A 15265-nucleotide genomic window follows, 5' to 3' on the forward strand; every position below is an offset into this window, starting at 1 on the left:
ACACCAGAGACCATGGTGGAGAGTGTTGTATCAAGCCTGGACCTGAGAACACCAGAGACCATGGTGGAGAGTGTTGGATCAAGCCTGGACCTGAGAACACCAGAGACCATGATGGAGAGTGTTGGATCAAGCCTGGACCTGAGAAATGTGAGTTTAATTTTTTATTTTTTTTAACCTTTATTTAACTAGACAAGTCAGTTAAGAACAAATTCTTATTTTCAATGACGGCCTAGGTTAACTGCCTGTTCAGGGGCAGAACGACAGATTTGTACCTTGTCAGCTCGGGGATTTGATCTTGCAACCTTCCGGTTACTAGTCCAATGCTCTAACTACTAGGCTACCCTGCCGCCCCAGACTTAACTGATAATTGTTTTTAACTCAAAGTAGTTTTAAAGCATTCATTATACTTGAGTCCCAGACAAGGAGCACAGTCAAAACAAACTTAAAGGTAGAGTCAGCGATATGACGTAGATGCACAAAGTAAACAGCATAGTGGGTCAATTTCTACAACAATTAAGAGTGTTGGAGCGCTAAACTTCTCCGCTGTTTTGGTCCCGTGGCGAACACTCAACCTCGCCGCTGTAAGAGAGTGAAAAGGACCGGTGCACATGGCAGTTACTGTGTGTGACTGTGTGAGAGAGAAGTCGGGCATCTTGCTCATCACAATATCTGTGGTGCTGCTCGTACAACATAATTTAGCTGACTCTACCTTTAAACTCTCATCCTAGAATCTAGCAGAAATCAGACCCCCAACATCTACAAAACACGGACCAGAACGATGTTGTTTCCTGCTTCCACAAACATTAATTAATATAACGCTAATGTCAGATTATGGTATGCTAATGAGTGTACATTCTGAGACTGTTGCTTAGTTATATTACAAGTCTATTTAATAATTATTAATTCATTATTACATGAGATTGTCCATTTTAAATAACAACTACTTTTGACTTCAGGGATTCCTCAGAGCTGTAAGACTTGTGACCATGTTGAGGTAAGTCAAAATGTCAATTCTTACTTTTACATACCTGCAGGAGTCAGGTACAGTCTCAAAGCCAGGTGTGTAGTGACCAACCATTCATACTGGGATATAGACAGTCCTGTGTTCTGCTTTAGTAATATAAACACAGTCTCAAAGCCAGGTGTGTACTGACCAACCATTCATACTGGGATATAGACAGTCCTGTGTTCTGCTTTAGTAATATAAACACAGTCTCAAAGCCAGGTGTGTACTGACCAACCATTCATACTGGGATATAGACAGTCCTGTGTTCTGCTTGTATATGTCTTGTCTTTACTATCATTAAATGAAGACTTTAAGTTTTTATCAAAGATTCTCTGTAATTAGTATAACGTGATTAAACTGATTAATCATGTAACTGTAATTAACTAGGAAGTCGGGGCACCAAGGAAAATATTCAGAATTCAAAGTTATAATTTTCCTAATGTAACTTTTCAGATATTTTATATCTGATCAATTAGTCTTCGAATTAATGAATTATTTATTTGACCTCACTTTAGTCTCATTCCAAACGTCATAAAATTGTTGGTTATCTGCACAAACCCAGTCTTCACTATGAGTCATCCATACATCAATTGTCTTAAATCATTTATTTACTAACTAAGTAATTCACAGAAATGCATAAACAAACAGTTGATCGTTACAAGGAAATGATAACGGAGTTTCCCTAGTGGGATAAACCGGCATTGCGGCATGGTGTACAAAAGGGAAGTGGGGGGTCGACAACACACAGTCGATAATTATAGAATGGATAGTTCAGAGTGACATTCATTCATTTCGTTATAGAATAGATGTTTTCTGCGGTTGTCGTTCTTCATGTTCAATGATACCGAATTCCTAGTAATTAACGTCAAAGACTTGTTCTTATTTTGTCGTTATCGATAGTCTAATAGTTTAACCACGTGGGATGGTTAAAAGATTCAGCAGTCTGGTCTCAAACCTTGGCCCTCTCGTTATCGAGGAAAGCTGGTCTGCAACCTTTGTCCTCTTGTAATGGAGAGAAACATGGTCTGGTGATAAATTCTCAAGGTGGGGGGGGTTTATTTGGGAGTTGCAGAAAAAAGGCTGTCTCACGACGCCCGGTCCGAACTGGGCTCATGGGCTTTCCTCTGATTTAGTTAAACTCAAAAGGAAATTGGAGTTTCCTTCGTTAAACAAACAGTTTCCTCTTCACTCATTCATCTTATACAACAATTAGATGTAAACCTCATATCTGAGGCTATTATGTAAACAGCGTTATGGTAATGTGGCCGTATTGTCTCTCATGAGTTTCACCAAATTGTAGCAACCGGACTGAATTCTTCACCGATATTTTATACTTTCTCCAGAACATAAATGTCGTTCGGACCTCCAGTTCTGTGAGGTGGAAGAAATTCCATTGTTCTCTATGAAAATTCACTCTGTCTCTATACTGTGGCCGTGAGGAGATCATCTCCTCCAGGAATGTATGACCTCTCTGACCACAGCAGCCTAGTTGTAGGAGGCAGGGAGAGGGGGATGGGGCTTGCTGTACCCAAAAAAGGGCAACGTCATGACATAGTCATGCAGGATTTTATCTGTTGTCACCTTTGTTCATTGAACAGTGTAATCAATATATCACCAGCATTCCATGTAACATTGAATAAATACATTTAGATCAGATACTTTGGTATAATTGGCCAGTTTCCCAGACACAGATTAAGTCTAGTCCTGGACCTTAAAGAACTTTCTATTGAAACTTCCATTGAGCATGCTTTTTAGTCCAGCACTAGACTCAATCTGTGTCCAGGAAACAGGCCCCATATGTATTACTGACATGCTTGTCCTTGTTCAGGACTCCACACACTGGCTTCAGATTGAACCCTTGACTTCCACTGTCCAGGGAGTGACAATGTTCAGGTAAAATAACTACTTTTAACATTTCATTCCACTTGCTAGTGTATTTCCCTATTACCTTTGGGAATAGTCTTCTAATCCAACCTCTCCATTTGACCATTGACCCTCTCTACCACATATTGTTGTTGCCATAAGGCACAGGACACCCAAAGGGAGTTATGAGTGCACAGTGTCTGGGCTCCGCTGGCTGTGTAAGAGAGATGTCATTCTGAAGTATCACTTCAGGAACTGGGAACCCTACAGTCAACTTCTGAAAGACATGCAGTACACACAAGGTGGTCCATTGCTGGACATCACTATGGAGTTAGGTGAACTGGAGGAAGTTCATCTGCCACACTTTGTCTGTTTAGGTAAAACCATATAGAATTAGTATTCAGAAAGACATTTCCATGTAACTGAGTTTCACTTCCTGAATTAATGAATAAAGTATTATGGGAGTTTGAGTTTACTGTGATCTGGTACTGCATATTCTGTGTGTTTTAGTTGGATGAATAATATAATATGTCTTTCTGTCTCCTTTTTATTGTGTTGTTCAGGGACCAACCCTTCCCTGAGGAATGAGATGAAGATTCTTCATGTAGAGGAACGTGGAGTGTCTTTAGAGGAAGTGCATGAGGTCACCAGATTCCATGCTAAGATTCTCCATCCCAAGTTCTCAGCTATCGCTGTTATACTGAGCTATATCCTTTCTTGGATCGTAGATGTACACTGTGATGTGGTCCTCTACATGGCAGTAAAAAAGTCAACAATAATTTCAAGGCTGTACCTGCTCCTCAGAAACTCCAGTCAGAAAGAGGTGAGCCACTATCACTGAAGTGACAACAGTATGTTGAATCTTATTGAAGGAAAGCTGATAGTTTGTTGAAAATCTCTAGATTACAAAGACAACATGCAGCTCTGTGACAAATCTATTTCTGTCTCATTCAGTTGAAGAGCCAGTAGATGGCACACATCCCTCTGGTCGGAGGAGAACCCAATGCCCCTGGGCAGTGAAGGGGACATTGCCCCTGGGCAGTGAAGGGGACATTGCCCTTTGTAGCTGTCTTTCAGATGGGACGTTAAAACGGGTGTCCTCTCCATGGTCACTAAAGATCCCATGGCACTTATCGTATGAGTGTTAGCCCCGGTGTCCTGGCTAAACTTCCAATCTGACCCTCATATCATCATGGCTACCTAATCATCCTCAGCTTCCAATTGGCTCATTTATCCCCTCTCCCCTGTAACTATTCCCCAGGTCGTTGCTGTAAAAGAGAATCTCTTCTCAGTCAACTTATCTGATAAAATAATGGTAAATCAATAACGATAGTGTTGACAAAAATGGATTGTCCAGTGAGCTGCATGTTGTGTGAATTATGAGACTACATTGTTGTGACTGACTACTTACATCTCTCATTTTGCAGGCTGTTCGGGAACGGGAGAAAGATCAGGTGTCCCAAGGATATTCAGAATTTCTCCTGTCGAGTCCAAACAGGTCCTTAAAGCTGAACAGCTGGTTTGCATTCAAGAATCCCCTCTCCACTTCCATCTATCCAGAGGTGCAGTACTTATCAGGCTGAGGACAAGAATCTGTCATATTGTATATGAATTACTGGAATATCATTCTATTTCTCTCTCTCTCTCTCTCTCTCTCTCTCTCTCTCTCTCTCTCTCTCTCTCTCTGTTGTCTCAATCGTTGCACCATATGGCCTCCTACAGAAGATTCAGCTGTTACCTGCAAACACCACACCAAGCTGTTGTAAGATGATAATGGGAAACACAGGGGTGGACATTGAGATGGAGTTAATCGGGGATGATGAGAGGACAGTATGGAAATCAGTGGTATCAAAAGGTAAGTAATACTGGACATGAACAGTATGTCAATCATCAATGTCCTTTTCTAACAGATGCTATTAAAGTGTTTTATGATATTTTCTCTTGTTTGTCTTTCAGATGAATACAGCAAAGACTCTCATCCAACACGTAAGTTTGTCTTTGTGGACGAGGTTACAGAGCTAACGTCTCTTCAAGTTGTGATGAAAGACACTGTTGAAGGTCTTCATGAGTCATGTTCAGTGGGGTGATGAAGACCTTCGTGAGTCATGTTCAGTGGTGTGATGAAGACCTTTGTGAGTCATGTTCAGTGGGTTGATGAAGACCTTTGTGAGTCATGTTCAGTAGTGTGATGAAGACCTTCGTGAGTCATGTTCAGTGGGGTGATGAAGGTCTTCATGAATCATGTTCAGTGGGGTGATGAAGGTCTTTACGAATCATGTTCAGTGAGGTGATGAAGGTCTTCATGAATCATGTTCAGTGGGGTGATGAAGGTCTTCATGAATCATGTTCAGTGGGGTGATGAAGGTCTTCATGAATCATGTTTAGTGGGGTGATGAAGGTCTTCATGAGTCTTGTTCAGTGGGGTGATGGTCTTCATGAGTCTTGTTCAGTGGGGTGATGAAGGTCTTCACGAGTCATGTTCAGTGGGGTGATGAAGGTTTTCATGAGTCATGTTCAGTGGGGTGATGAAGGTCTTCATGAATCATGTTCAGTGGGGTGATGAAGGTCTTCATGAATCATGTTCAGTGGGGTGATGAAGGTCTTCATGAATCATGTTTAGTGGGGTGATGAAGGTCTTCATGAGTCTTGTTCAGTGGGGTGATGGTCTTCATGAGTCTTGTTCAGTGGGGTGATGAAGGTCTTCACGAGTCATGTTCAGTGGGGTGATGAAGGTCTTCATGAGTCATGTTCAGTGGGGTGATGAAGGTCTTCATGAGTCTTGTTCAGTGGGGTGATGAAGGTCTTCATGGGTCTTGTTCAGTGGGGTGATGAAGGTCTTCATGAGTCTTGTTCAGTGGGGTGATGAAGGTCTTCATGAATCATGTTCAGTGGGGTGATGAAGGTCTTCATGAATCATGTTCAGTGGGGTGATGAAGGTCTTCATGAATCATGTTTAGTGGGGTGATGAAGGTCTTCATGAGTCTTGTTCAGTGGGGTGATGGTCTTCATGAGTCTTGTTCAGTGGGGTGATGAAGGTCTTCACGAGTCATGTTCAGTGGGGTGATGAAGGTTTTCATGAGTCATGTTCAGTGGGGTGATGAAGGTCTTCATGAATCATGTTCAGTGGGGTGATGAAGGTCTTCATGAATCATGTTCAGTGGGGTGATGAAGGTCTTCATGAATCATGTTTAGTGGGGTGATGAAGGTCTTCATGAGTCTTGTTCAGTGGGGTGATGGTCTTCATGAGTCTTGTTCAGTGGGGTGATGAAGGTCTTCACGAGTCATGTTCAGTGGGGTGATGAAGGTCTTCATGAGTCATGTTCAGTGGGGTGATGAAGGTCTTCATGAGTCTTGTTCAGTGGGGTGATGAAGGTCTTCATGGGTCTTGTTCAGTGGGGTGATGAAGGTCTTCATGAGTCTTGTTCAGTGGGGTGATGAAGGTCTTCATGGGTCTTGTTCAGTGGGGTGATGAAGGTCTTCATGAGTCTTGTTCAGTGGGGTGATGAAGGTCTTCATGAATCATGTTCAGTGGGGTGATGAAGGTCTTCATGAATCATGTTCAGTGGGGTGATGAAGGTCTTCATGAATCATGTTTAGTGGGGTGATGAAGGTCTTCATGAGTCTTGTTCAGTGGGGTGATGGTCTTCATGAGTCTTGTTCAGTGGGGTGATGAAGGTCTTCACGAGTCATGTTCAGTGGGGTGATGAAGGTTTTCATGAGTCATGTTCAGTGGGGTGATGAAGGTCTTCATGAATCATGTTCAGTGGGGTGATGAAGGTCTTCATGAATCATGTTCAGTGGGGTGATGAAGGTCTTCATGAATCATGTTTAGTGGGGTGATGAAGGTCTTCATGAGTCTTGTTCAGTGGGGTGATGGTCTTCATGAGTCTTGTTCAGTGGGGTGATGAAGGTCTTCACGAGTCATGTTCAGTGGGGTGATGAAGGTCTTCATGAGTCATGTTCAGTGGGGTGATGAAGGTCTTCATGAGTCTTGTTCAGTGGGGTGATGAAGGTCTTCATGGGTCTTGTTCAGTGGGGTGATGAAGGTCTTCATGAGTCTTGTTCAGTGGGGTGATGAAGGTCTTCATGGGTCTTGTTCAGTGGGGTGATGAAGGTCTTCATTACATTTTATTGTGTTACAAAGTGGTATTAAAAGGGATTTAATTGTAATTTTTGTAAACAATCTCCACAAAATACTGTGTAATGTCAAAGAACATACAGTTAAAGTCGGAAGTTACCACCAAACACTTAGGTTGTGGTTGTGACAAAAATGGCTTAAAGGACAACAAAGTCAAGGTATTGGAGTGGCCATCACAACGCCCTGATCTCAATCCTATAGAACATTTGTGGGCAGAACTGAAAGAGTGTGTGCGAGCAAAGAGGCCTACAAACCTGACTCAGTTACACCAGCTCTGTCAGGCGGAATGGGCCAAAATTCACCCAACTTATTGTGAGAAGCTTGTTTGAAGGCTAACCAAAACATTTGACCCAAGTTAAACCATTTAAAGGCAATGCTGTCCAACTACTAATTGAGTGTATGTAAACTTCTGACCCACTGGGAATGTGATGAAAGAAGTAAAAGCTGAAATAAAATCACTCTACTATTATTCTGACATTTCACATTCTTAAAAATAAAGTGGTGATCTGTTACTGACCTAAGACAGGAAATTTCTACTAAGAGTAAATGTCAGGAATGGTGTAAAAACAGAGTTTAAATGTATTTAAGGGTACATTTTGGTAAGTCTCTAAGAGTGATTACAGCTGGGAGTCTTCTTGGGTAAGTCTCTAAGAGTCATTACAGCTGGAAGTCTTCTTGGGTAAGTCTCTAAGAGTCATTACAGCTGGTAGTCTTCTTGGGTAAGTCTCTAAGAGTCATTACAGCTGGGAGTCTTCTTGGATAAGTCTCTAAGAGTCATTACAGCTGGGAGTCTTCTAGGGTAAGTCTCTAAGTGTCATTACAGCTGGGAGTCTTCTTGGGTAAGTCTCTAAGAGTCATTACAGCTGGGAGTCTTCTTGGGTAAGTCTCTAAGAGTCATTACAGCTGGAAGTCTTCTAGGGTAAGTCTCTAAGAGTCATTACAGCTGGGAGGCTTCTTGGGTAAGTCTCTAAGTGTCATTACAGCTGGGAGTCTTCTTGGGTAAGTCTCTAAGAGTCATTACAGCTGGGAGGCTTCTTGGGTAAGTCTCTAAGAGTCATTACAGCTGGGAGTCTTCTTGGGTAAGTCTCTAAGTGTCATTACAGCTGGGAGGCTTATTGGGTAAGTCTCTAAGAGCTGGGAGTCTTCTTGGGTATGTCTCTAAGAGTCATTACAGTTTGGAGTCTTCTTGGGTAATTCTCTACAAGTCATTACAGCTGGGAGTCTTCTTGGGTAAGTCTCTAAGAGTCATTACAGCTGGGAGTCTTCTTGGGTAATTCTCTAAGAGTCATTACAGCTGGGAGTCTTCTTGGGTAAGTCTCTAGGAGTCATTACAGCTGGGAGTCTTCTTGGGTAAGTCTCTAAGAGTCATTACAGCTGGGAGTCTTCTTGGGTATGTCTCTAGGAGTCATTACAGCTGGGAGTCTTCTTGGGTAAGTCTCTAAGTGTCATTACAGCTGGGAGTCTTCTTGGGTAAGTCTCTAAGAGTCATTACAGCTGGGAGTCTTCTCTGGTAAGTCTCTAAGAGTCATTACAGCTGGGAGTCTTCTTGGGTAAGTCTCTAAGAGTCATTACAGCTGGGAGTCTTCTTGGGTAAGTCTCTAAGAGTCATTACAGGTGGGAGGCTTCTTGGGTAAGTCTCTAAGAGTCATTACAGCTGGGAGTCTTCTTGGGTAAGTCTCTAAGAGTCATTACAGCTGGGAGTCTTCTTGGGTAAGTCTCTAAGAGTGATTACAGCTGGTAGTCTTCTTGGGTAAGTCTCTAAGAGTCATTACAGCTGGGAGTCTTCTAGGGTAAGTCTCTAAGAGTCATTACAGCTGGGAGTCTTATTGGGTAAGTCTCTAAGTGTCACGGTTATTGTAAGAGACGGAACAAGGCCCAGCGTTTGTTGAGGTTCACATATTTATTTAAAGTGAAACTTCTTTAACCAAAACAATAAACAATCAACACACCGTTACTATGTGGTGACACAAGCACCAATGCAAACAATATCCCACAAACACAGGTGGGAAAAATGGCTACCTAAATATGATCCCCAATTAGAGGCAACTAATTGGGAACCATACAAAACACCAACATAGAAATATGTCACGAACCAAGGGTTCTCTATGGTCCGGGCATGACACTAAGAGCTTTACACACCTGGATTGTACAATATTAGCCCATTATTATGTTCATAATGCTTCAAGCTCTGTCAAGATGTTGGAGATCATGGCTCGACAGCCATTTTCACATCTTGTCAAAGATTTACAAGCAGATTTAAGTCAAAACTGTGACTTGGCCACTCAGGAACATTCAATGTCTTCTTGGTAAGAAACTCCAGTGTAGATTTGGCCTTGTGTTATTGTCCTGCTGAAAGGTGAAATCATCTCCCTGTGTCTGGTGTAAAGCAGACTGAACTAGGTTTTCCTCTAGGATTTTGCCTGTTCTTAGCTCCATCCTGTTTCTTTTCATCCTGAAAAACTCCCCAGTATTTGCTGATGACAAGCATACCCATACCATGAAGCAGCCACCACCATGCTTGAAAATAAGGAGGCAGTTATTCAGTGATGTGTTGTGTTTCACTCTGTCATTTAAGTCGTTATGATGGAGTCACTACAATGTTGTTGATCCATCCTCAGTTTTCTCCTGTATGGGGGACAGGTCCACTTTGGCATTACAGAGTATTTTCAGTAAATAGTTGACAAAACATTACAGTTAAATCCATTTTAATCCCACTATGTAACACAATAGAGAAATCCAAGGGGTATGAACACTTTTGCAAGTATGTTATGTAGAATAGACAATCGTGTCAGCCAGGGTAGGCGTCAATTCCAAATAAGTCAGTCCATTCAGGAAGTAAACTGAAATTCAAATTCAATAATCGGAAAAAGGCATCAATTTTCAATGACTAATGGGAAGACAATTTTTAATTTATTTTTTATTGACTGACTTGAATATGAATTAACCACAACCCTGGAGTCAGCTCTATACAAGAAATGACTATCAGAGGAATGATAACTGTTAGATGTAGAAACAGCTGCTGTTCACCCTAAAGACATATTAATTTATTTCACCCCCCTTCAGCATTAACACTCTCTGGGATTCCTGCTGAGGAGTTTCTGAAGAAACACAGGGCTGAACTCATTCAGGGAGTCAAAAACCCAATACCAATAGCAGATGATCTGTCGTCAAAGAGCATGATTGGTGATGAAGAGTACTCCAGAATAACAGGTGAAACAACTGAACAGGAGCGAATGAGAAAACTACTGAACGCAGTCCTCCCTAAAGGACCAGAAGTGATGGGAGCTTGTCTCAAAGCTCTCAGTGAACATGAACACCATCTTGTTAAGTTCTTGAGTGAATCTAGGTAAGACCGGTTTCTTTTCTCCCTCCCTTGAATATGTGGAATGATTAAATATAGGTCAAATAAAAACATAGCTACCCAGATCAAAGATAAAGTACTTTTCAGAATGGAAGCATGTTTTTTTGTGTTGCTGCCTGTAATAAATTACTCTTATCATATGACCATCATCACAGATCTCATGTGTATCATTGGACATCATTATCTCAGGTGTATCATAGGGCCATCATCACATCATTATCTCAGGTGTATCATAGGACCATCACATCATTATCTCAGGTGTATCATAGGGCCATTATCTCATCATTATCTCATGTGTTTCACAGGGCCATTATCTCATCATTATCTCAGGTGTATCATAGGGCCATCATCACATCATTATCTCATCATTATCTCAGGTGTATCATAGGGCCATCATCACATCATTATCTCAAGTGTATCATAGGGCCATCATCACATCATTATCTCAGGTGTATCATAGGACCATTATCTCAGATGTATCATAGGACAATCATCACATCATTATCTCAGGTGTATCATAGGACCATTATCTCAGGTGTATCATAGGACCATTATCACATCATTATCTCAGGTGTATCATAGGACCATCATCACATCATTATCTCAGGTATATCATAGGACCATCATCACATCATTATCTCAGGTATATCATAGGACCATCATCACATCATTATCTCAGGTGTATCATAGGACCATTATCACATCATTATCTCAGGTATATCATAGGACCATCATCATATCATTATCTCAGGTGTATCATAGGACATCATCACATCATTATCTCAGGTGTATCATAGGACCATTATCACATCATTATCTCAGGTATATCATAGGACCATCATCATATCATTATCTCAGGTGTATCATAGGACATCATCACATCATTATCTCAGGTGTATCATAGGACATCATCACATCATTATCTCAGGTGTATCTCACTCCTCATTCTTCTCCATACTTTCTGATCTCTCCTACATCCTCTGTCTTGTAGCACCTAATCTGAAGATGCTGAGGCCTGTCTCCTAGTATGTGGACAACGACACTTCTCCACCTAATCTGAAGATGCTGAGGCCTGTCTCCTAGTCTGTGGACAAAGACACTTCTCCACCTAATCTGAAGATGCTGAGGCCTGTCTCCTAGTCTGTGAACAAAGAACACTTCTTCTCCTAATCTGAAGATGCTGAGGCCTGTCTCCTAGTCTGAAGATGCTGAGGCCTGTCTCCTAGTCTGTGGACAAAGACACTTCTCCACCTAATCTGAAGATGCTGAGGCCTGTCTCCTAGTCTGTGGACAAAGAACACTTCTTCTCCTAATCTGAAGATGCTGAGGCCTGTCTCCTAGTCTGTGGACAAAGACACTTCTTCACCTAATCTGAAGATGCTTAGGCCTGTCTCCTAGTCTGTGGACAAAAGACACTTCTCCACCTAATCTGAAGATGCTGAGTGAGGCCTGTCTCCTAGTCTATGGACAAAGACACTTCTCCACCTAATCTGAAGATGCTGAGGCCTGTCTCCTAGTCTGTGGACAAAGACACTTCTTCACCTAATCTGAAGATGCTGAGGCCTGTCTCCTAGTCTGTGGACAAAGACATTTCTCCACCTAATCTGAAGATGCTGAGGCCTGTCTCCTAGTCTGTGGACAAAGACACTTAAATTATTTTAAATTGGGCCTCCCGGGTGGCGCAGTGGTTAAGGGCGCTGTACTGCAGCGCCAGCTGTGCCATCAGAGTCCCTGGGTTCGCGCCCAGGCTCTGTCGTAACCGGCCGCGACCGGGAGGTCCGTGGGGCGACGCACAATTGGCCTAGCGTCGTCCGGGTTAGGGAGGGCTTGGTCGGTAGGGGTGTCCTTGTCTCATCGCGCACCAGCGACTCCTGTGGCGGGCCGGGCGCAGTGCGCGCTAACCAAGGTTGCCAGGTGCACGGTGTTTCCTCCGGCACATTGGTGCGGCTGGCTTCCGGGTTGGATGCGTGTTGTGTTAAGAAGCAGTGCGGCTTGGTTGGGTTGTGTATCGGAGGACGCATGACATTCAACCTTCGTCTCTCCCGAGCCAGTACGGGAGTTGTAGCAATGAGACAAGATAGTAGCTACTACAACAATTGGATACCACGAAATTGGGGAGAAAAAGGGGTAAAATTAAAATAAAAAAATAAAAAATATATGTTTAAATTGTAATGTTTGCTATTCTTTAAACACATGTGATGCGTGTGTGCTTTTCTATAAACCAATGTGTGTTCATTAAGTGGCTGACTGTACAAATCCTCACTATCAGTAGCTATAATTTGGCAGTAAGCCCAGACTTGAGAAGGAGATATCTCAGTTTCAAGGTCTCATCTTAGAGCGAAAAAGACTGGTGAGGTGTTGGTCTGTCAGTATTGGTCGGTCACATCATTGAAACAAAATGGTAATTAATTATGCCAAATCATTCAAATATAACTTGTCTGTGTATAGCCATATATAAGACAACTGCTGGGTCTGACCAGGGAGAGCTCCTGATTGACATGTGTACTATGGTACATTGAGTTGGGTCTGACCAGGGAGAGCTCCTGATTTAGCCTAGCCACACCCCCCATGGATCACTTGGTTTGAACCAATCAGGGGTAAGAGTCTGTTGTGGAATGTCCATAGGGGGAGCAGCAGGAGGGGGGGAAGTGAGAAGTAAATGAAACGGTAATGGAGGAGAATAATATATAGATATTTACTCTGTAACAATGATACATGTCCACTGGGGGGTGTGGCTAGGTAAATAAGGAAGTGATCCATGGGGGGTGTGGCTAGGTAAATAAGGAAGTGATCCATGGGGGGTGTGGCTAGGTAAATAAGGAAGTGATCCATGGGGGGTGTGGCTAGGCTAAATGAGGAAGTGATCCATTGGGGGTGTGGCTAGGCTAAATGAGGAAGTGATCCATTGGGGGTGTGGCTAGGCTAAATGAGGAAGTGATCCATGGGGGGTGTGGCTAGGTAAATAAGGAAGTGATCCATGGGGGGTGTGGCTAGGCTAAATGAGGAAGTGATCCATTGGGGGTGTGGCTAGGCTAAATGAGGAAGTGATCCATTGGGGGTGTGGCTAGGCTAAATGAGGAAGTGATCCATGGGGGGTGTGGCAAGGCTAAATGAGGAAGTGATCCATGTATGGTTTTATTTAGTTTGAATTTTCTACCATTTTATCATTTATGTGAACAGAGACACTAGCACCTCTATTCAATATCTGACACTAGCACCTCTATTCAATATCTGACACCAGCACCTCTATTCAATATCTGACACTATCACCTATATTCAATATCTGACACTATCACCTCTATTCAATATCTGACACTAGCACCTCTATTCAATATCTGACACTATCACCTATATTCAATATCTGACACTAGCACCTCTATTCAATATCTGACACTATCACCTCTGTTCAACATCTGACACTAGCACCTCTATTCAATATCTGACACCAGCACCTCTATTCAATATCTGACACTAGCACCTCTATTCAATATCTGTCACAAGCACCTCTATTCAATATCTGACACTAGCACCTCTATTTAATATCTGACACCAGCACCTCTATCCAATATCTGACACCAGCACCTCTATTCAATATCTGACACTAGCACCTCTATTCAATATCTGACACTAGCACCTCTATTCAATATCTGACACCAGCACCTCTATTCAATATCTGACACTAGCACCTCTATTCAATATCTGACACTAGCACCTCTATTTAATATCTGACACCAGCACCTCTATCCAATATCTGACACCAGCACCTCTATTCAATATCTGACACTAGCACCTCTATTCAATATCTGACACTAGCACCTCTATTCAATATCTGACACTAGCACCTCGATTCAATATCTGACACTAGCACCTCTATTCAATATCTGAAACTAGCACCTCTATTTAATATCTGACACTAGCACCTTGATTCAATATCTGACACTGGCACCTCTATTCAATATCTGACACTATCACCTATATTCAATATCTGACACTATCACCTCTATTCAATATCTGACACAAGCACCTCGATTCAATATCTGACACTAGCACCTCTATTTAATATCTGACACTAGCACCTCTATTTCAGTCTAGGAAAAGTTGTTTCTTATCATTTTTTCTGAAACATTGTCTCCTCGATCTACCGCTCTGATTTTTTTATTTACCTGACTTAAAAAACTTTAACCCATTAAAAACAGTTCTGTAGCACTGAGGTTTGTGCAGTAAGCTACAGGCCCAATACATTATCACCACATACGGGCTTTGCTTGAATTTACCTGCCCAATGCATTGCTGTTCAGGACGTTAAAAAAATATAGATATTTAAAAATTTGAGGGAGGCTATATGATCACACCGGTAATAGATCAATTGTTGTATTACTTGTGAGGCACAGCTGAGTGAGCATACACTTAAATAATTTGCTTTATATTTTACTGGGCTGATGGTGCCTGTATCTGATGGTCAGTCTCAGCAGAGGGAGAGAGCAGCAGACTGAGGGTCAGTCTCAGCAGAGAGAGAGAGCAGCAGACTGAGGGTCAGTCTCAGCAGAGGGAGAGAGCAGCAGACTGAGGGTCAGTCTCAGCAGAGGGAGAGAGCAGCAGACTGAAGGTCAGTCTCAGCAGAGGGAGAGAGCAGCATACTGAGGGTCAGTCTCAGCAGAGGGAGAGAGCAGCATACTGAGGGTCAGTCTCAGCAGAGGTAGAGAGCAGCAGACTGAAGGTCAGTTTCAGCAGAGGGAGAGAGCAGCATACTGAAGGTCAGTCTCAGCAGAGGGAGAGAGCAGCATACTGAGGGTCAGTCTCAGCAGAGGGAGAGAGCAGCATACTGAGGGTCAGTCTCAGCAGAGGGAGAGAGCAGCAGACTGAGGGTCAGTCTCAGCAGAGGGGGAGAACAGCAGACT

General features: G+C 42.6%; 1 protein-coding gene across 1 annotated transcript; it reads left to right on the plus strand.

Annotated features, from left to right (window-relative positions):
* Nucleotides 1-41: 41 nt before the first annotated feature.
* On the plus strand, nt 42-11659 carry LOC139395783 (NACHT, LRR and PYD domains-containing protein 1 homolog). Its single transcript, XM_071143145.1, has 10 exons — nt 42-147; nt 957-994; nt 2835-2899; nt 3032-3246; nt 3433-3692; nt 4297-4431; nt 4592-4724; nt 4826-4855; nt 10071-10353; nt 11360-11659. Exons 3-10 carry the CDS (start codon nt 2892-2894, stop codon nt 11364-11366), a joined length of 1071 nt encoding a protein of 356 aa, XP_070999246.1. The 5' UTR covers nt 42-147; nt 957-994; nt 2835-2891; the 3' UTR covers nt 11367-11659.
* Nucleotides 11660-15265: the final 3606 nt, after the last annotated feature.

The sequence above is a fragment of the Oncorhynchus clarkii genome, unplaced genomic scaffold, assembly GCF_045791955.1.
Source record: "Oncorhynchus clarkii lewisi isolate Uvic-CL-2024 unplaced genomic scaffold, UVic_Ocla_1.0 unplaced_contig_4922_pilon_pilon, whole genome shotgun sequence".
Lineage (NCBI taxonomy): Eukaryota > Metazoa > Chordata > Actinopteri > Salmoniformes > Salmonidae > Oncorhynchus > Oncorhynchus clarkii.

Coding starts and splice junctions, on each gene's coding strand:
- LOC139395783 (XM_071143145.1), top strand. Junction 3,693..4,296: donor GAAACTCCAGTCAGAAAGAG/GTGAGCCACTAT, acceptor CTCATTTTGCAG/GCTGTTCGGGAACGGGAGAA. Junction 4,856..10,070: donor CAAAGACTCTCATCCAACAC/GTAAGTTTGTCT, acceptor ACCCCCCTTCAG/CATTAACACTCTCTGGGATT.